This window comes from Canis lupus, chromosome 18 (assembly GCF_048164855.1).
Source record: "Canis lupus baileyi chromosome 18, mCanLup2.hap1, whole genome shotgun sequence".
Taxonomy (NCBI): Eukaryota; Metazoa; Chordata; class Mammalia; order Carnivora; family Canidae; genus Canis; species Canis lupus.
Window position 1 is genome coordinate 29,736,285 of NC_132855.1, and position 20,493 is coordinate 29,756,777.

The 20,493-nt window shown below is 37.5% G+C and overlaps 1 protein-coding gene across 3 annotated transcripts; it reads left to right on the top strand.

Annotated features, from left to right (window-relative positions):
- The first annotated feature begins 8,895 nt into the window (after positions 1-8,895).
- On the top strand, positions 8,896-20,170 carry AGR2 (anterior gradient 2, protein disulphide isomerase family member). 3 transcript variants are annotated; one of them, XM_072783893.1, is made up of 8 exons: positions 8,896-8,982; positions 11,772-11,917; positions 12,165-12,228; positions 12,347-12,399; positions 14,010-14,083; positions 16,169-16,232; positions 18,567-18,650; positions 19,858-20,170. In XM_072783893.1, the coding sequence occupies exons 2-8, from the start codon at positions 11,779-11,781 to the stop codon at positions 19,905-19,907; spliced, it is 528 nt and encodes a 175-aa protein (XP_072639994.1). In that variant the 5' UTR covers positions 8,896-8,982; positions 11,772-11,778; the 3' UTR covers positions 19,908-20,170. The 3 variants fall into 3 exon arrangements, with proteins under 3 accessions (XP_072639994.1, XP_072639995.1, XP_072639996.1); XM_072783894.1 differs by having other exon boundaries at positions 8,905-8,999; positions 19,858-20,102; XM_072783895.1 differs by lacking the exon at positions 8,896-8,982 and adding an exon at positions 9,083-9,223 and having other exon boundaries at positions 19,858-20,102.
- The last annotated feature ends 323 nt before the right edge of the window (positions 20,171-20,493 follow it).

The window sequence follows — 20,493 nt, forward strand, 5'->3', positions numbered from 1 at the left end:
GGCAGGCACTCAACCACTGAGCCACCCAGGCATCCCTGGACTATCCTTTTTCGAATAGATATTCTTTCTTGCTTGTGAATATTAGTTGACCACAGAGTTGAGTGCCCATTTATGGGTTCAAGTTTAGTCTTTCTTGCATCACATGCCAAAATAAATATTTTATTACTTCATACTAGATCTCTGGTTTAATCTAGCTCAGAACATGTAGTTAATCAACAAAGAGAGGCAATTTTGCCAAAATTCAGCAAGGTATACTGTTTGAAATGGTTGCAAAAATAACACCCCAAACCAATAAAAATAAAAATTTAATTCTACCTATGGGAGTAATTTTGCAGAAAAAAAACTCTTTATTAAAATTCATGTGTTAGTTTAGTAGTCACAGAGCAACCATTTTACGCCCTTTTATCCACTTTTCCATAGTCCAGTAGTACTAAACTATCAGATGACTCCAATAGGGAAATTATGCAGGAGAAGCTTATGATAAACATTGACAAATGAAGCCACAAGGGGGAAATGTTCTAACCACAGCACCCAATTTACTACCAAGAATCAAGAGAATATTCAACATAGGATGAATGGCCAATTACATTTTGAGGAAATTGTGCTTGTGTCAGCACCTTAAAACTTCAGAAATCACTGCTATGGTTATTAATAATAATTTAAGACATACACTAAAATGTATGATTTCAGAAGTTGTAATTATTTTCACAGATTTTTTTTTTTTTTGCTTTATTCCCTTTCCCCGTCTTCAGAAGGCCATTAATCCCAGTTTCCTAAACTAATCTGAGCTGTAGATGATACAAATTTTGGTCATGTTACATAAAAGTCTTTCTGCAATCACTGTGAAGAAATGAAGATTTTCATTTAAGAGCAGTATAAGGTGAGCCTGAATAGGACTAGTGAAATGAATCCGATAAGACTCATCTTTAAGTCGTAAATAAGATGTCCATGTAGTCATCTGCATTTTTAAAAATTCCCTATCCATAGTTTGGTGCTTATAAAACAAAAACTATCATAATACTAATTCTGGTATTTTAAACAAAAGACCTGAATGATTCCATATGAAAACCTCTTTATAGGATATCTGCATTTCGTGCCCTGGAGACACTCAAAATCCCTTAAACTATACTTACAACCTCAGGAAATCGACCAAATTTATCAAATGGCTGAACATTTACAGTAATTAGTTGATAGGATTTCTTATACTTAGAGATTTTCATTTGCCATACCAACATAAAATAAGAATAATAGAAAACTGGTTTAACTGTAATTAAGACACACTTCTAAAATTACATCTTCAATATTCACTGAATTAGAACCCATTTTTTCCCATTGTGCCCAGTTGAAAAGAATAGAAATAATGAACAAATGTGGTATTTTCCTATAAGCACAGATTAGGAAAAATGCAACGCGACAAACACCACAAAATCTAGTCTTAAAATGATGACGAGGTTTAAAGAAATCTGGAAGAAAGTAAATGTTCTCTGTTTGCTTTCAGGGCTGACTTACTGCTGAGGACTAGGAGAATAAAGTTATTACAGAATGAGTCACCTGGAAACACAGGCAAACAGAAGACTGAGAATGTAAGTACGTGTTACTCTTTCATTGGTACTTTAAGGATAAAACATAAAAAATCAGCGCGATGTGTCCCAAAAAGATCAATTTGTGAAAGCAGTAAGTGATTATATTTCTTTAAATCATCATTAGTGAAGGGTTGTTTTTTCTTGAAAACCTCAAAATTATCCAAACTCAGATTTTGAAACCAATTATTCCATTTGGAGAAACAATATAACAGAATTAATTGGTATATAAAAGACACACACAAGCACACTCAAGGCAAATTTGGAATCATAGATCACAAAAAGATGCCAAGAAAGTTCAATTTTATGCCCACTTATATATTCATTTATATGCACCACAAAGTTGAAGTTTTGGGAAATTACTTATTAGTATTTGACAGTTGAGAAAATTATAAACATAATAGGACTTTCTTTTTGATCTCACTTGTTTAATAGTAGAGTGTTTTCTGCTGTAGGTGAAAATACTAAAATTTACAGGTTTTTTACTCACTAAAGAAAACTTCACTAACTTTGAAGCATTATATCATAGGCTAGAGTATACCAAGCAAATATTGATACGTAATATTTTGTTGTTTCCATATTACACTTATATTCATTTGCCACTGTCCCTTACAAAACACATGCCACATCAATGCACAGACAGCCAGATCATAAGATAGAAAACTCAAGTCATGACCACAGACAATGTGTCTGTTCACTCTGGATAGGAAAAATAATGGTAAATAGTTTTTGAAGGAGAAAAGTTTAAAAAATTACCAAAAGAAATATCCTAGAACTGAAGTCAGGGTAATGCTATCTCAGAAGGCAGGATTAGGCTTTTAAAAAATCACTTGCATAAGGAGGAATGACAGCTTCGGACGGCATCTCTGCTTGTTCAGGACTCCACCCGCAGAAGTGTATTTGTCATGTAACAATATTGACTTTAGGGTCAGACTCCAGCTGCTAAGGACACGTCTCCTTAATGAAGTTGAACTCCTTTCATATATGGCTAAAGAAGTTACTAGAACCAAATACATATTTTTAAATTACTCCTGTTTCCACCCTATTCAAACTCATCAGTAGCATATCACTTCCACAGGAGAGTCTAATTATTTATGAGATTATTCATATCAACTGGCAATGAACTTCAATTCAACATAATAGGATGATACTAGTGTTTCCTTTATACATACTCAATTTCAAAAAGATTAGAATTCATAGGGAAAGCATTCGCCCACGCTGTATACATTTTAAATTACTTTTTATGTCTTCTTCCCTATAAAGCACATCTCTACCATGATCTAAAAGGATTTTGGAATGTGGATCTTTATTCAGGTAAAACAAGAGACTTTAATGCCTAGAATACTAAGGATTCCTTCCAGTTTAGTACAAAGTATAAAATTCCTGATAACCAGGAAGAAATGTTAGACTCTGCTATAAAACAAGTACAGAGAGCTAAATGCAAAAATTCTAAAGCTGTGGGCTCCTTGAGATGGCTAATACACATATGAACACTCGAGCAAGAGTGTTTAAGCTGGGGTTTATGGATTCCTCAAAGGAGAAACATGTGTGAGCATTTTTCCTACAGAGCACATTGATAGATTTCATCATCTAGACAATATGATTATTACCCAAATTATACTACTTCAGAGAGTAAAAGGGGATATTTTTAATTATTATACTCAGCAACAGGCCTAAAATGAGACGTTTCTGGACAAAGTGGGACATAAAATCACTTATTCATGACCCAAGAAGATAACACACTTCTACATCAGAGAATATGGCTTTTCAATATTTCAACCCATGCTACTCATGAATTTTGACTTAAAACAACTAATTTGACCCAATCAGATGTCTTCTCCAAGTGTCTGGCTACAAGTCAGACAGCTCTGGAAACCATTCAAATGCTTTAAAGCGGTGGGTACCTTTCTCCAGCCCTAAACTATCTCACCTGCATTACATGCAGGTTGTTGACTCATGCTCATAGGTCCTGCTACACTTGGATTCGGGACATAGCACTGTCTTGGATGTCCTCATACTCTTTTCTGTCTGCTTCTTTTTTTGCCCTACAAGCACTTTTTTTCCTCACCTCCCTATAAGGCTCAGCGTAGAGCCTTCTGCTCTAGACTTTCCCTTGAGAAATACATCTAACGGTACAACTTTAAATTAATATGTCAATAACTACTTTGCAGCTTTTGATGCATATCATAGTCCCAAACTTTAGACCCAGGAACCTTTGTCCATGTAAGAGGTTAATCTGCTTCCTCTTTGCTGGCCCCAAGAAAGAATGGAAATAGGAATAAAATTGTTGAAGTTCCTCAGATCTCAATATTCCTCAGATCAGGATTAAGATTTCTAAGTGTGAAGTTGAAGAATAAGTTTTGAGTTATTGAGATAACTTTTATGTGTTTGCTATTTAGGTGTTTGTAAGATATAAGAAAAGCTAATATTTTAAAGAATCTGAATATTAGTCTATGAACAATTAAAAATAAGCTAGAATTAGAATCTTAATTGAAAATATATTTGACTATTTGTAACATTAAATGGTTAATAGAAATGAAATTAATATTCAATAATTTCTGTTCATGATTTTATAAGAATTGGTAAAGTGCTTAAAAAGGTTTTGCTAATTATGTCTGCACATCTGCCCCGTTGGTCATTTTAAAAGTTTAAGAGAATTAGAGGTACTGGTTTTAAATTTGTAAATCATAGTTAAAAGTATTTGAGAGAGTTCTATTAACAAAGTTTGTAAAAGAGGTTATTGATCAACTGAGTTTAAATCTGTTGAAACAAAAGAATCAATTTGTGATCTTTAATGGAGTCTATTGAAGTCCATAGGTTAAATCTAATCTGGTAAATTTAACCTACTGAAATTAATTCTTAAACCTGATTTAGGGAAAGTGAGCCTTAAATTTTTACCTTTAACACACTGAATAGCAATTAAACCCCAAAAGTGGGAAAAAAGTTTTTTAAGACTTTATTTATTTATTCATGAGAAACACAGAGAGAGAGGCAGAGACATGGGCAGAGGACCCCCGGATCATGCCCTGAGCTGAAGGCAGGAACTCAATCACTGAGCCACCCAGGTGTCCCAGAAAATAATTATTTTTGTACACAAAAGCCCCCATCAAACATCAAGATAAACTAAAATGGCAATCAACTCATCCTATAAGTCAAAACACTAATGCTATGTGTCTATTTCTCTAAGCTAGAGTTTAGGGAAAGCTTCTTCATTCAGCAATCTGATCTGCAGTTAGATAAATATTCTGAAAAGCTTCTGTTAGAGGCAAAGTCCTTGAGGACAAGAAGCTATTCTCATTTTCCTCCACATAAAGCTCATTATTACTCTGTTTGGGGAGGTTAACATTTGCTTACAGTTTTCTCTCTTTACTTTCTGACATCAGAAGGCAGCTTGGTAGACTGAAAGGAATATTGGATTAACCATCAGCAATTATGGAGGCTTTCTGTCATCCCTCCATTCATCAGTTTTGAGTCGTTGAGTCAATTGCAACCATACATCTGAATTTACTTTCATTATTTCTAAAAGAATCATGTCTGACGAGGTTGTTATGATGACAAATTCATTTTTCCAATAGTACGTCTTGAAAGTCTAAGCCCTGTGATAGGCTATAATCAAAGAAGAATCAAAGATTCTGCTGTCATGGAATTCACAGACTTAACATTACATAATGGAGTTAATGGGCTGAGACCTAACTGATTGTAATGCAGAGAAGCAAGTAATACATTCTATAATAATAACTGATATTTCGGAACCCTTACTACACGCTATGTAGCATTCGAAGCACTCTACCTCAATTGTTTCATATTATCTTCCACAGAAAGTAGAAAGCAAGTCTTGCTATCTATCTCCATTTTACAAGCAAGACAACTAAAACACAGAAAGTTTAAATAATTTGCAGGGGTTGGTTAGTAGAGAATGCAATAATCATAAAGCTGGATTTGAACTTAAACCAATCTGAATCTACAACTGGCCCTCTTTACCACCACAGGACATTTCCTTCCAAGGGTGAAATCTAAACTCCTTATAATGACATCCAAGGACACAGGTATTTAGCCTCAAAACACCTTTCTGAACCTATTGTCCATGAGTTACCGGGATAGATCTCACTTTAGTAGATCAATATATCCAACAAATTAACGTTAAACATCCAACAAATAAACGAACAAACAAAAAATATCCAACAAACATATTTTGCAAATTCTTTAACCTTTCCTCCATCTGGAAATCTTGCTTTCCACTATCAATGTAAACATTATAGTGGATATCAATCTCTACCTTCTCTTTAAAATAACAACAGCTGATTACTTGTCCCTTACTGCATGATATTTAGTGAGTTTTTATCTTCATTTTTCAATCAGATCATAAGTAACCTTAGGACAGGGGCAATGTCTTCAACTTCTTTGAGTTTTTCCATGACATGGCTTAACGCTCTGAATGACAATTGTCTATGTATATGTCTGGCAACCTCAATAACTGACCATTTCCTTTTCACCTTTTTATCTTTAATGCCTGGCATACTATTTGCTACACAAGTACATTCAATGACTATTTGGTGAAGAAATAAAAGAACGTGCAAATAAATGAAATAATATAGTCAAGTTCCCAGTGCCTACTGGAGATTCAATAATTGCTAGTTATTGTTATAAGTCTCCAAATTCTGCTGAAAAATATAAAATAATCTACTTTGAAATCTGCATGAATAAAAGCCTCTGAAAGTATGATGACATAAATGTATAAAACACAAAGGTATAGAGTACCCTTAATTAAACTATCTCTAGGGTTATTGGTACTATGTGTAGTTTGACATACATTGTCAAACATTGTTGACAAACATTATCTTATATAACACATTATGAAATCTTACTTGGGGAATCAAAATGGTTATTTATTGGGGCTCCTGGGTGGTTCAGTTGGTTGAGTCTGACTTTTGATCTCAGCTCAGGTCTTAATCTCAGAGTTATGAGTTCAAGCCCCAAGCTGGACTCCATGCTGTGTGGAGCCTATTTAAAAAACTAAAACAATTTACTAACAACATATTTTCACCAAATCTAAAACACTGATTACATGACATCACTGTTAAAAGTAATGACATTTAATAACATATAAGAAACTTGTACCATTTACAAAACCCTCATTGTTCCACACCAAGAAAGCTATGCATGCCAATCATAGTTTTCATCATCATCATGATGTGTATAGGGTATATTCTAATAATTACTTCCTCCCTGTCATACCTTAGCACAAGTACTGGCTATTTATTGACACAAGATCAGGCATAGGAATAAAGTTGAACAATTACAATACCATTGTAATTAATTATAACAAACCTGAGACATTTTTAATTACCAAATGTATGGACTGAAGTATTCTCTCAAACTTCAGATGTTTAAATCATAATCCCCAGTACTTCAGAATATGACTATATTTGGAGATAGGGTCTTTAGGAAGGAAATTAAGGTAAAATAAATCATTACAATGGGCCCTAATCCAAGATAACTGGTGTCCTTATAAGAGGAAATTAGGACATAGGTACAGAGGAAGGCCATGTGAAGATGTAGGGAGAAGACAGCTTCAAGAAGCCAAGGAGAGGCTTCAGAACAGTCATATATGGTAATAGCGCCCTTGTTTTATAGAAAAGGAAATCAAAGTTTTCAAAGAAGTAAATGGCATCTCTGCTTGTCCAATGAGCATGCACCAGGATGCAGGACTCAGACTGAAATCTTGTGACCCCAAATACTGCCCACTTTCCACTCTGAGCAGGTGATGGACTAGAGGACACCTGAGCTTTGGTCCCAGCAATGCCCTAAAGGAATTGTCAGACCTTCAGCATCATTAACTTTTTAACATATTTGTTTCTTCATCTGCACAGCTGAGAGGATTGAGTTGAATATTCTAAGGGGTGAATAGACTAAGGGTTTATATAAAAGCCTTTCCAGTTTTAATGTTTATCTCAAATCATTGTCTTCAAACATTTTTTTTAAGATTTATTTATTGAGATCCCATGACCCTGAGATCATGACCTGAGTAGAAATCAAGAGTCAGAAGATCAATCTACTGAGCCAACCAGTTTTCATTTGAACTTCTAAAGAAATTACCTCTGTAAACTCCTTTAGTAAGGGAATGAAAATTCAGTATTTTGGGAACCACTACTTTGCCCATTGGAATTTTGGCTTTATCAAAAAATATGTATACTTAAAAATGTTTTGAAATAGTATAATCTTAACTCATTTTATTTTTTAATTTATTTTTGATAGTCACACACACAGAGAAAGAAAGAGAGAGGCAGAGACATAGGCAGAGGGAGAAGCAGGCTCCATGCACCGGGAGCCCGACGTGGGATTCTATCCCGGGTCTCCAGGATCGCGCCCTGGGCCAAAGGCAGGCGCTAAACCGCTGCACCACCCAGGGATCCCTTAACTCATTTTAAAAAGTAGGGTTTGTATACAATTAGTTAATTTTCTGTGGCTAAAGATTTATCCATTCAAGCTTTTAAGGATTGCATATAGCTTCATGAACAAAACTCAAGATAGAAATTTTTTACAGAAAATCAGAGTTCAGTCCTAAAATCTTTAGTGAATGATTGCATGATTTTGAGTGAAAAAACAAGTTGAAGACCTGTTTCGCAGTCTGAAAAATGAGGTGAATGGCTTCCTGCATGCCTTGCAGAAAAGTTTGCTGTTAAATGAGAGTATCTGTGAATCCCTTATGAACTTTTTCAAGGGAAGTTGCTGTATATATTCAACTACAGTGTATTTAACAGAAACTCACATTATTAGGTGTCTTTTTTCAATAACTTCCTCAGCTTTGAAATACTCCGTGAATGCCTGACTTGTAATCTCTTCGTAGCCATTGTGAGTGTACATTTTGTTTGCCAGGAAGAGGAAGTGAATGGTAAAAAATAATTTGTACTACAATGGAGGGTGGCAGGTCAAATGGCTGGAGAAGTTAGAATTGTGAATCATCTCTTGTGTGTTCTCAACTAAATAAAGGCAATCTGCCCAAAGGGGAGGGGAAAAAAATCTATAAACCACACGCTCCATCCAATCATGTAAAGACAAATCAGCCTTCAGACGAATCAAATATCTTCATTTAAAGCTTACCTGGATTTGGCACTCTGCCCATCTTTTTCCAAGTCTCTTCACAATATATTTTCACAAACAGTCAAAAACATGCATACTGAAAAGCATACCCTGTACAATGTCATTTTTAAAAACAAAGAACTCTTGGCCCAGGGAAGATCGTTCCTGGGGAAAAGGAAAGTTCCTTTCTGAGTTTGCAACATGTAAATACGGGATTAGTGGGTGGGATTGAGGTGTGCTCCGTGCATAAATAGAGGCTTGGGTTGAGCTAGCACACTAGGAGGCTTGGACCGCTTTGAGGCCGGCTGGCTCATACCGACAGGTGGGTGGGGAAAGCAGGTAAGACTCCTAACAAGACTGTTTACAAGGCACTTGCTAGAGTGAGTTTTGGGCTCAGATTACTGTGTAAAGTTGCAGGAATCAACAGAGAGAGAAGGGCCAGGTAGTTCCCAGGACAACGAAATGGGATTTGGAGAATGAATAATGGAATTTCCATCAACAGCTTATTAGGGCCTTTCTTTGGCCAGACCTGGAAGAGGGTTGTGTTCCTGAGCTGTTTCAAGGTAATACGTTCTCTCTCTAGAAATAAGTGGTTTAAGGGTGGGTGAATTCTAATTAAGGGTGCTCAGGCCTAGGACAGGACCCAGTGTCTTCTATTACTGTGTACTGCTCACCATTTAAAGCTCTGCTTCTCACCCACTGGCTAGAGCCCAGACCCACAGGACTGGCAAATCTCAGATCAGACTGCCCACTAGGAACTGCAATTCACAATATTACTGCAAATCAGAAAAATAATTCTCTTTCTCCAACCCTTGTAAAGATATTCTTTTTGCATCTTCAGTCTTGAAATTCATGGGCTGGGCTGTAAGAGGAGAGATCTGGCTGCTTTCCTGAAGCATTTCAACAGGGGCAGGGAAACTTCCTGCAAGTTCATTCCCTGCTAAAGATAAGATTAGACATATAGTGACCAGTAAAAAGTACTGGTTTCAAACAGGTTGTGCATGTGTCCAAATTCTCACTATCTCCCATGATTAGCATTCTGTTTTGAGGTGGTTTATGCAGGACCGTTGCAAAGCAGAAGCTACTTATTATGAAAAGTTGATAGAATGAATCTCAGAACGTGAGCCCTCAGTAGTATATCTATACAGCAGGAGTGACATTAGGCTTCAGTGAGTCATCCTGCCATAAAATACATACATTATGTCAATTGTTCCAGCTGGTATTCTGCAGAGCTATGACAAGGGGTCATGCAACAAGAACCATCAATGAACCAGACAGACAAAAATGCTCTACCACCGATTCACAATTTTTTCTAACATAGAGGCTATTGCTATAAATAAAAGACAAAATCGAATGTTTATTGATATATTCCAAGTAGTTGCCAAGATATGTTTCTGAATCAACTGATATTTTAAAAGTACAATTATTCTCATATCAAAGTTCTTTTTTTTTTCTTTTCTATGTTAAAAAAAAGTCTTTGTACTAACAAGGCTGGGAACTGTTGACCTATGTAGATATTCTTATCTGAGTAGAAAATGAAGAAAGTATATCCTTGCTTTTTGTTTGTGTTTTTTGAAGCAGACATTTTGTGGCTACACACCATGATTTGGATAGATAATAATTGGTTAGTTTAAGCCAAGGCATCGCCTGGATTTATAACTTAAAATGCTTTTTTTTAAAAAAAACAGCTAATGCTTAGTAAAGATTCCCACTCAAGCCATCAGAACATGAGAAACTAAAAAAATAAAAAAAAAAAAAAAGAACATGAGAAACTTTCCCCCCCTTAAAAAATATTAAGTATTAATAGTCCATCCTGCTTCCTTTGCAGTTTATTGATACCTACACCAGTATCAGTGAGGTGTTAAGCAATTTCAATCTTTGTCTTTACTGGAATCTCCAATTCTACATGTGATGGATAACCATAGTGATTTGCTAGTGCAACTCTGTTTACTAATTAGCTCCCTCCCTGCTCACTCCTGGATCTTACCTATAATGTTCACTTTCCTGTTTATAGGCATCTGCTTTGAATTAGTATAACTTTCCTAAGGAATTAACTTCAGTCTGGTCATACTATGCAGTCTTAGGAAAATTCTGTGGAAGGAAGGTTTTCATACCAGCTGCATGTTTTCTGTCTCAGCTAACTGGAAGGGAAAAAAATTAACAAAGAGACACACACAGAGTTGATTTCTGTGTTATGAGCCCCACAGAATGGTTTTTGTGCACTAAAATATATACCCACAGTCACCTAACTATCCAGGCCCATGGACAGAGTCAAAGAATTGTTTCAGGAGACTGAACTTGCATAGACATATTTTAGTCAATTCAGAAGTAATAAATGGAATTTGAGTAAATGTCACACAAGGGAGAGAGTTATATGGATACAAATTTTCAGTTAAGTGACAAAGATGGCAGGTTTTAATTTAAATAAGGATTAATTTTACTTAGATCTAATTCTCTAAGGGCAATATCTCCATTTTAATAGAAGGTGAAAGAAATATGTACGTTTAGAGTAATTGTTTCAGGATGGGAAAATGGGAGCCAGCACTGCAAAATGACAAGATCCAGAGGACTCAGTTCTGTACCCATCTCTCAAGCCCTCATCTCCCTGAATTTCATATTCTCCATCTATAAAATGAGGCATGGGGAGTAGAAATGGAGGTGGTAACACCTAAGGCACCTTCCAGTACTAAAATGTTTGAAATTTAAAATTTTGGGATGCTTGTGTGGCTCAGCAATTGGGCATCAGCCTTCGGCTCAGGGAGTGGTCCCAGAGTCCCCAGATCAAGTCCCACATCGGGCTCCCTGCACGGAGCCTGCTTCTCCCTCTGCTTATGTCTCTGCCTCTCTCGCTATCTATATACCTATTTCTATACTGTAGGCTTCTATGGAGAGCTATATCAGTATATTTACATCTACATGGGTTTACTGATAGATGCAAAAGTTGATAGATACTTATACTATGCAGTCTTAGGAAAATTGTGTGGAAGGAAGGTTTTCATACTAAGCCTCAAGTTCTTTATATGTCAGGGTTGTGATGTAGTCTGAGGGTTCTAATGGCCACTAATTCCCTTTTGTGTTACTGACATTTTGCCTGTTTGTTTTCCATATCAGATTTGCCATGGAGAAGATCTCGGTGTCAGCATTTTTGCTCCTCGTCGCCCTCTCTTACACTCTGGCCAAAGATATCACAGTTAAATCAGGAGCAAAGAAAGATACCAAGGACTCAGCCCCCAAACTGCCCCAGACCCTCTCCAGAGGTAGGAGTCAGCCTCCAGTTGGCTTCCAACACTGCCTCATTGAGACGCTGAGACTTGTGTGCCAAAAATATTTTTTAATGTGTTTCTTCTAAATTTATCAGAGTTTATAATTGCTTCTACTTTCTCTAGAGGGTTTTGCATTCAATTAGTATCCAGTATATATTTATCCCAGTCTTTACAACTGCTTTTCAACAGCTTTAGCCTGAAATTGTAATAGCTTTAAATATACTGGTTCATTTTGTCCTAGGTTGGGGTGATCAGCTCATCTGGACTCAGACCTATGAAGAAGCTTTATACAAATCCAAGACAAGGTAAAGACGAGGGCTACAGAGTTCTCTCACAGCTCACAAGAGCACCATCTAGTGATAAGTAGCTATACACGAAATCTTACTCATTAAAATTACCCAATTTCTCTTTTGTCTCTTATAGCAACAAACCCTTAATGATTATCCATCACCTGGATGAATGCCCACACAGTCAAGGTAATCTATTTTTTTAACTATACTTTTCCTTATAGGCTTGTAGCTATAGGGCCAAGATTCGGGTCTCTCTCTTTTTAGCCTGAGTGCCTGGCACAGTTAAATAAAACAGAATATCTAAAAATAAAACAGAATATCTAAAAATAAAACAGAATATATAGTAAAAACATAGTTTAACTTAAATATTTCCATACTTTGTGTTAACTGCTGGTGCACATTTAAAAAAACAAAAACAAACTTTTAAGATTCATCCTTGACTTCTTGCTTTCTCTTATATCCCATGTCTACTCCATCAGCAAATACCACTGCTTTACCTTCCAAATATATCCAAAGCCAGCCCCAGCTTCATGGACTTGCAAGCTGTGCAGGCATCCAAGGCCCAGTGCCTGGAAGGTTCCTCTGCTAGATTTAAGTCTCTGGTTGGTGCTGTCTTAAAATACATAATCATTTTTGAAGAAGAGGCTCCATAATTCTGTTTTTCCTGGGCTCCATATATTATGTAGGTCTCGCCCAAATCCAACCACTTCCTATTGTCATTTCTACTGCCCTGATCCAAACCACGGTCGCATCTTGTCTAGGATACTGTGAAGCCACCTAACTGGTCACCTTCAGTGAGTTCTCCATCCAAAGTCAGAAGGAGGCTGTTAAACATAAATCAGATCCTTTCACTCATGTGCTCAAGCCACTCATGTGGCTTCTTATCACAAGTAAATTAAATCTAGGGCAGCCCAGTGGCTCAGCAGTTTAGCACCGGCTTCAGCCCAGGGCCTGATCCTGAAGACCCGGGATTGAGTCCCACAGCAGGCTCCCAGCATGGAGCCTGCTTCTCCCTCTGCCTGTGTCTCTGCCTCTCTCTCTTTCTCTGTGTCTCATGAGGAATAAATAAATAAAAATCTTAAAAAAGAGAGAGAAAAAAAAGTAAATTAAATCTAAATTCTGGATCATGGTCTACAAGGCTGGACATAATCCAGCCCCTGGCTATCTTTGCTTTCTTACCATTCTTCCTTTGGTTTTTCTCCACTCCATCTAGCCTGGCCTTTGTGCTTTTCTTCCAGGACCTAAATGCATTCTGCCTCAGGGCTATTGCTCTTGCTGCCTCTTTCATCTAGTATGGCATACCCCATAAATCTTAGAACGGATTCTTTTCTCCTTTAACGTTACCTTCTCTGATAGGTCTACCCTGACCATTCTATGGCTCCTAAACCTCTTGCCTTTCTTCATTTTTTTTCAAAGTACATATCTCCATCTGAAGTTATTAGATTATGTATTTACTTGTTTATGGTCTTTGTCACACATAAGCATTTGAGCTCTAGGAAGACAACACATTACCTTTCTTTTTGTTTTTTCACTGCTATATTACCAAGTGCATAGAACAGGGTGCACCACATAGGAATCTCTCAATAAATATGGGTTGGAAAAAAATGGGTGGATGAATGAATGAGTGAATGGCAAGCAGCAAAGGTAGTCACTGGCCTAGATACTACTTCACTAATTGTTTCCTCAAAAGGCAAAGTTAGTATATTAAATATACAGTTCAGCATAAAATATAACAGAGAACAATGGTTTCAACCAGCAATGAGATGGATACTTCATGATTCTTTTGTATTTTCTAGCTTTAAAGAAAGTGTTTGCTGAAAATAAAGAAATCCAGAAATTGGCAGAGCAGTTTGTCCTCCTCAATCTAGTCGTAAGTTCACTTTTCATCATCACTGACCTTTCTCCATGGCTCATTATTTGACATGGATGATTCATTTTTCCTGTGCATATTAGTCCCACTGCACTGACTGGGGTCTATCCCAAGGATCACATCTCACAGATTACAAAGAAAAAAAAAAGATATTTTATTCATAATCTATTTTGCACAGCTATGCTTTTATTTAGTAATTAATCATTTTAGGCTATCTGAAAAATAGGCTCCTGTGGTCAGGGCTTTCTCTGTTGCTATACTAATGGGAAGGTTTTTATCTTTACAAATCTCTTCCCAGGCCCCTTCCCCTACAGTATTGATGTTCTACACCCCTTCTTAGGCCTTGTCCCCTCTCTCCCTGGGAGTGACAGTTTCCCGGCTGTCTAAAGCACATCACTGCACGTGGGCTTTAGCCTCATGCATTCCCACCTTACCTCATCATCAACACCCTTCCTGATGGCTGACATTTCTGCCTGCATGTTCTTTCTACTCAGATACAAACAGGTTCCACTTTCCTTCCAAAAGGAAACAAGCAAACAGTAAACAACTCACAAGATGACCTAACCCTATGTCTTCTCCCTCCTTCCCTTCCTTCCCCTTCACCACCCTCTTTCTCTCTTTCTCTACCTCTTCACAAGTTGACAAAGGTTGACTTCTTCAAAGAGCATTCACATCAGTATCTCTTTCCATAGGCTTCTCTTCCTCTTCCTACCTTTTAATATTAGTGACTTGGTGAATCTCTACTTGACTCCTTAATATTTTATATTCTTTTTAATATTTTATATTCTCTATGAACAATTTCATCCACAGCTGCCTTTAATCAATGCCCATGCATGGTTAATTCCCACATCTAACTCAAACAGGCAACAATTTCCCACTTGTGTGTGCCACTGTGGTCCAGATATTGCATTATTAGCTTAATCTCAACATGTCCAACAATGAATTTATCAGCTTGGTGCAAGATTTGCAAATAGCTCAATTTTATTACGTGTTTCACTGAAAGTTTCATTCAAGACTGTGTTCTCCTCCAGGCCTCCAGTAGTCAAAAAACGATGTGGTTCTAATGTCTCAATATTCTTGCTATCGGTCACTTCCATATAAAGTGAGGCCCACTATTTAGTGTAAGAATTTCTCTTTGCCTGATTTACTACAATATTACTAAATGGCTCGCTGCCTACAAAATAAATCCCAGCTAATCCCACATAGCCTTCAGAGTAATGATTCTAAAAACCAAACTGGGATTATGGTACTTCTAAATCCCTCCAGTGGTTTTGATCTATTTCTGAACACGAGCAAACACTGGCATGGTGTGCAAGACCTCTCATGAGCCGGCCCTGGAAGCAGCTCTCCAGCATTTTCTTTCTCCACTGCATCATACATCCCCTATATTTCAATCCTTCCCAAACTCATGGTCATACCAGAAAGTGCTATGCCTTTCCTTTACCTTTGTGCCATCTCTACCACTGCCTGGAGTAACCTAATTTTTCACATATCTGACTCCTATTCATTTTTTAAGATTCCTCCTTACCCACTTCAGAGAGTCTTAGTAAAACTTGCATACAAGGTTAGATGCCCTGCTCTGGTCATCTAACCTGCCCGCTGCACCTACTGGTCTTCCTTCATAACACCGCACCAACTGGATCCTCAATATTCATTTTCCTACTGTATCTCTCAAGTGACATGCATTCCTTAAAGATAAGTGCCATAAGATAAGCCTGTTTGTTTCTGTAATTTCTCTGAAAATGACTGGTTTTCATTGTTCTATTTCCTCCTATCTCATCCAAGATGTAACTTCCCAAATGCTGTAACTCGCTCTATAGTCTCCCTTCTTGAACTTTTTTTGCTCTTCATCATATTCATTCACTCGCTCTCTACCTCAAGTTCTGCATTAGTTTGCTCTAGCTTTAGAGCAACTTCATGTGTATAGCTTGCCTCCCCATCTGGGTCATAAACTCCCGGTGGAAGAGATGTGCCTTACAGCATCTCAAGAAGCCCATCCCAGTAATGGCCACATTTCTGTATTAATGAGTTTGAAAATAACTAAAGAATAGACAAACTAAAAGCTGTCTTTTCTTTTAATTTTAGTATGAAACAACTGACAAACACCTTTCTCCTGATGGCCAGTATGTCCCCAGGATCATATTCGTAGGTAAGTAAAGATGGCAATGAGATCAAGCACAGTGATAATTGCCCAAGTGCTGCGCCCCCTCTCTCTCCTGCCACTCCATTTTGGCCATGGCCATTGTCACACTTTAGCCAGGGGTCTAACATTCCTTTACATTTCTCAACATTTCATCATTAGAAAATTCAAACGTATACCTATTTCCACGTTTGTTTCTCATCTGCTAACGTAAATGTACCGTGCCCTGTCACAAATACATCTGAGAAGAAAGCACTCTACTAACTGTTTAAATGTATTACTCATTTTCCTGAATACATCATCAGGTCTGTAAATTCATATTTTTCATCAGGCAAACTTTCAACTTGTATGTTGGATTTTTTTCTGACATTTTTTGATAATTTTTTTGGGGGGGCACATTAGGAATATGGCTGGAAGAAATCAGAAGAGCCATGCTCCTTCCAGCCACTGGTACTTTTCATATGCTGTTCCCTCTACTGGCAAGCTTTTCCTGCTTACCTCATACACCTTGCCATTGCCTAATTAACTCCCCAGTCATCACTGTCATTCACTGACTGGACACAATCCGCACTATGTGCTCTTGTGGCACCATGCTCCTCTCAGTAGGCACTCTCTCCTCAGTTAAAATTTTGTATTTAGCAGGTGATTGTTCAGTATCTATTTTCCCCATAGGACTACAGCTCTTTGTGGCTGGGCCTGTGTCTATTTCTTCTGACCATCATAGTTTCATCATGACCCTGTGGTAGGCTGGCAATAAATACTTGTTAAATGATTAGACACATGAATTGAGATTGGCTTTGAGCCAAGTTATAGTGATTCAAGGACAATGTAGAAATAAATCTATCACATGGTGGAGCTCACACTCATCAACTGGTTCACCTATATAATCCATCCAAGTTCACACTAAATGCACATAACAGAGGAAAGAAACAAGTGAAGGATAAAAATGAGGAAGGCTGACCTCGAGCTAATTTTATAGATTCAGTTTTGTTAGGATTTAGAAAATCTAGAACACTTAAATTGGGACTTTATAGGTCATCCAGTTACACTGTGTGCAGTTCTTTTCATAGCATTATTCCTGTCTCAGGGCATTTTAACCCACATTCAATTCCTTCCAAAAGAACCAACTCAGCTCAGGAATGTAGACACTGGCTACATGTTAGAATCACCCAGAAGATTTTAAAAATCAAGCAGCCCAGGCCACACCTAAAACCAATTATATTCAAATCTTGCAGGGTGGGAGGCTGGATGTCTTTCTTTTTTTTTTTTTTTTTTTTTGCTGGATGTCTTTCTTAAAGCTTTCTAGGTAGTTCCACTGTGCTGCCTGTGGTGTTGTGAGCCAAAGATTGGGCAGTTAAAAAGCTTTTCTTATGTTAATTTATTACAAAGACTAGACCCCGTGTTTATATCCTCTGCACGTAGCAGAAGTATAATAGGTTTTAAGTCTTTGTTGAACAAATAAATGTCTGCTTTTTGTAATTAATGTCAATTGGGCCCATTCCAACATTCTGAAATGACAGATTGTCCACTTAAGTACCAGTGGCAGAATTTGCATACAAGCAGCTGGTTCTCCCGTGCCTACATCTAGTTTTCAGGACATGCACCTTAGGCCCCTTCAATCCTCTCTCACGAGCCAAGGTTTCTAGACCTGTGTAGATCCTAGTACCTCCCTTTTTGATACACCTTATGTTTAAAATGCCTTCTTTTCTCATTAGTTGATAGCTTCAAATTAAATATAAAACCTGGAAAAAAGGATTTAAACGTCTAGGGACATATGTTTACAAAGGGAAAGACTCCTAAATCTTTTTTAAATGCAGCTAGATAACAATATAATGAAAAGAGAGGGGCCCTACAGGCTTGTTTGACCTTTGATGTTCTTAAGGGTTTGCATTCTTCTATTCATTAAAAACCACCCTTGGTTTTGAAAACTAGCATTGGATGTGGGTTTCTAATTATCTAGGTTGTTCTTGGTAACATGTTGCAATTACGACATAATCATTTCAAAAGTTTAAAATAATTCTTTAGCAGAGAAAGCCAGTGTTTTCACCAAGGTACCCAACACCTCCCTGCCAGTATGGATAATTCTGTTTTCAGGTTGCTATAGATAGACAGCAGGGTTCATAACCTTTCCCACAAATAGCATTGCACAGCTGTCAAGTGCTCCAGGCCTTGCTTTGGGTACTGGCAGCCAGGCCGGGTTGCAGAGTAGATAGACTAGAGCTCCACAAGGCAGATCACACGCTGTGTTCTTTACATTGGCCGTGGATAAGTACCTGGGCTTCCTCATGCAACAGAGCTTACTCGGGAACAGAAACTCCATTCCTGTTTGTTTTTTCTTTGTAGACCCATCCCTGACAGTTAGAGCTGACATCACTGGAAGATACTCAAATCGTCTCTACGCTTATGAACCTTCAGATATAGCTCTACGTAAGTGTCCTCTCCTTGACATGGCTCTTTGCTGTTGTGCTAGGAGTGGAGTCCATGATGAGGAAGGAGAAAGCTCTGCTCAGACACACAGGATGTTTGGCCTTAACTAGCCTTGTGCTCTCTGGCAAATCATATTCACCTTGGTCTCATTTATTTAAATCTCAGTGAAAGATTCTTTAGATTGGGTATCTTTTCCTCTAGGAGGATTCTATGATCCTATTTCCTGCTTTTCCTTAGGCACCCGATCACACAAACTCCTTCTACCATAGAATCAAGTGCAAGAGTAACTGTACTATTATAACAGGAATCTGCATGCCTTAAACACTTTCTCCGAATAATGAAAGTGAAATAATGTAGTCCAGTTTGTTGATGTTGAGTTTAGGTTCAATTTTAAAGATCAGAAGTAAAGATTTTTCCCAATAGTTGGTAAGATACTCAATTTCCCTGGAGTTGCCATAAAATGGAAAGAAAAAAAATGTTGAGAGACTCAGGACAAAGCATCTCAATGGGAGACTGTACCTAGTTGTGGCATCTAATTAGTCCTTCTGGGAAGAAAATTGGGTTTTGTCCTAAGAACCATTTCTGCACAATGACTAGAGGCTGCCTAGCACTGTACTGCCCAACATGGAAGCCATGAGCTACACATAACTCTTTAATATTACATTAATTAAAATTTAAAATTCAGTTCCTTAGGCATAGTAACCAGTTTAAGGACTCAATGCACAGGCACTAAATATTTTTCATTATCACAAATATATCTATTGAGCGGCACTGACCTAGAACATTATGCCGGGGAAGACTTGAGGCTGCATCTGGGCAGCAGCCAAGATTATCCTAGTCCATTAGCGATGCCTCCAGAGGGTGCAGGGAGGACCAAGGAAGCACATTTCACATACTGGCCATTCTCAAGATATATTTCTTAATAAGACTTTGAATTCCTTAAAGGCAGGTATCCTGCACAGGTGATATTACAATGCTTTGTAGAAAAGACATGTAATAAATATTGGAAGACAATTGGCTTGTGTAATAAAAGCTAATTCACCTACTTTTAGAAAAAAATTTATAACAAATTTACCAATTGTTCACCCTATCATGAAACAGCACCCCATTCAACAACGAATAAATATCTACGTTTAGGGGTTACTAAAGCTATCAGTATAATTTCTGGTGACATCTTTGTTAACTGTGGCAACCTTTTTCCCATTAGTGCTTGACAACATGAAGAAAGCTCTGAAGTTGCTAAAGACTGAATTGTAGAGAAAAAAAAGTCTGCAAAGTTTTTTCTGTGTCCAGCCCTGAGACTTGGAACCAGAGGAGATCCTAGAAGACTTTGGAAAATGTAGGAACAGTGATGGACATGCTAATTAGATTATGGTTATTGTTACAACAGCTATTTTTTTAAAATCTTGTTTCAACTGTACATGCATGAAAATAATACTGCATACTACCATAGGAAGTCATGCTTTTTTAAAATAAATAAATCCTTTTGGGGGTGTTCAAACTGTTATTCCCCTCCCCCCCCCAACTTTGTCCTTCAGAGAAAAGCTATTATTTTGGACACATGAAGTACTCAAAGAAGAGACAAGACAAACTCAACAGAATTAGTGAAGACCAGAAAAAGTTCTCATCTCACTTCACTATTCGCTCACTCAGTGACTAAAAGTAGACATGAGCTAATTCAACAGAAGTATCAAAACAGAGTTTGTGTGACTGTAAAAGAATATGTAAAAAGGTGTCCCAAAAAATTAGGTAACTAACTGAAGAATTCCCCACCCCCCACCTCCTTGACTCTAGCCAGCCTCCTAAATACACGCTTACCTTCAAGAATTCAGTTTTAGTTAGA

Excerpts from the sequence above, each read along its gene's own strand:
- AGR2 (XM_072783893.1), top strand. The coding sequence starts at position 11,779 with ATGGAGAAGATCTCGGTGTCAGCATTTTTGCTCCTCGTCGCCCTCTCT. Across the intron at positions 11,918-12,164 it reads GCCCCAGACCCTCTCCAGAG|GTTGGGGTGATCAGCTCATC; the intron begins GTAGGAGTCAGC and ends ATTTTGTCCTAG. Across the intron at positions 12,400-14,009 it reads TGAATGCCCACACAGTCAAG|CTTTAAAGAAAGTGTTTGCT; the intron begins GTAATCTATTTT and ends TGTATTTTCTAG.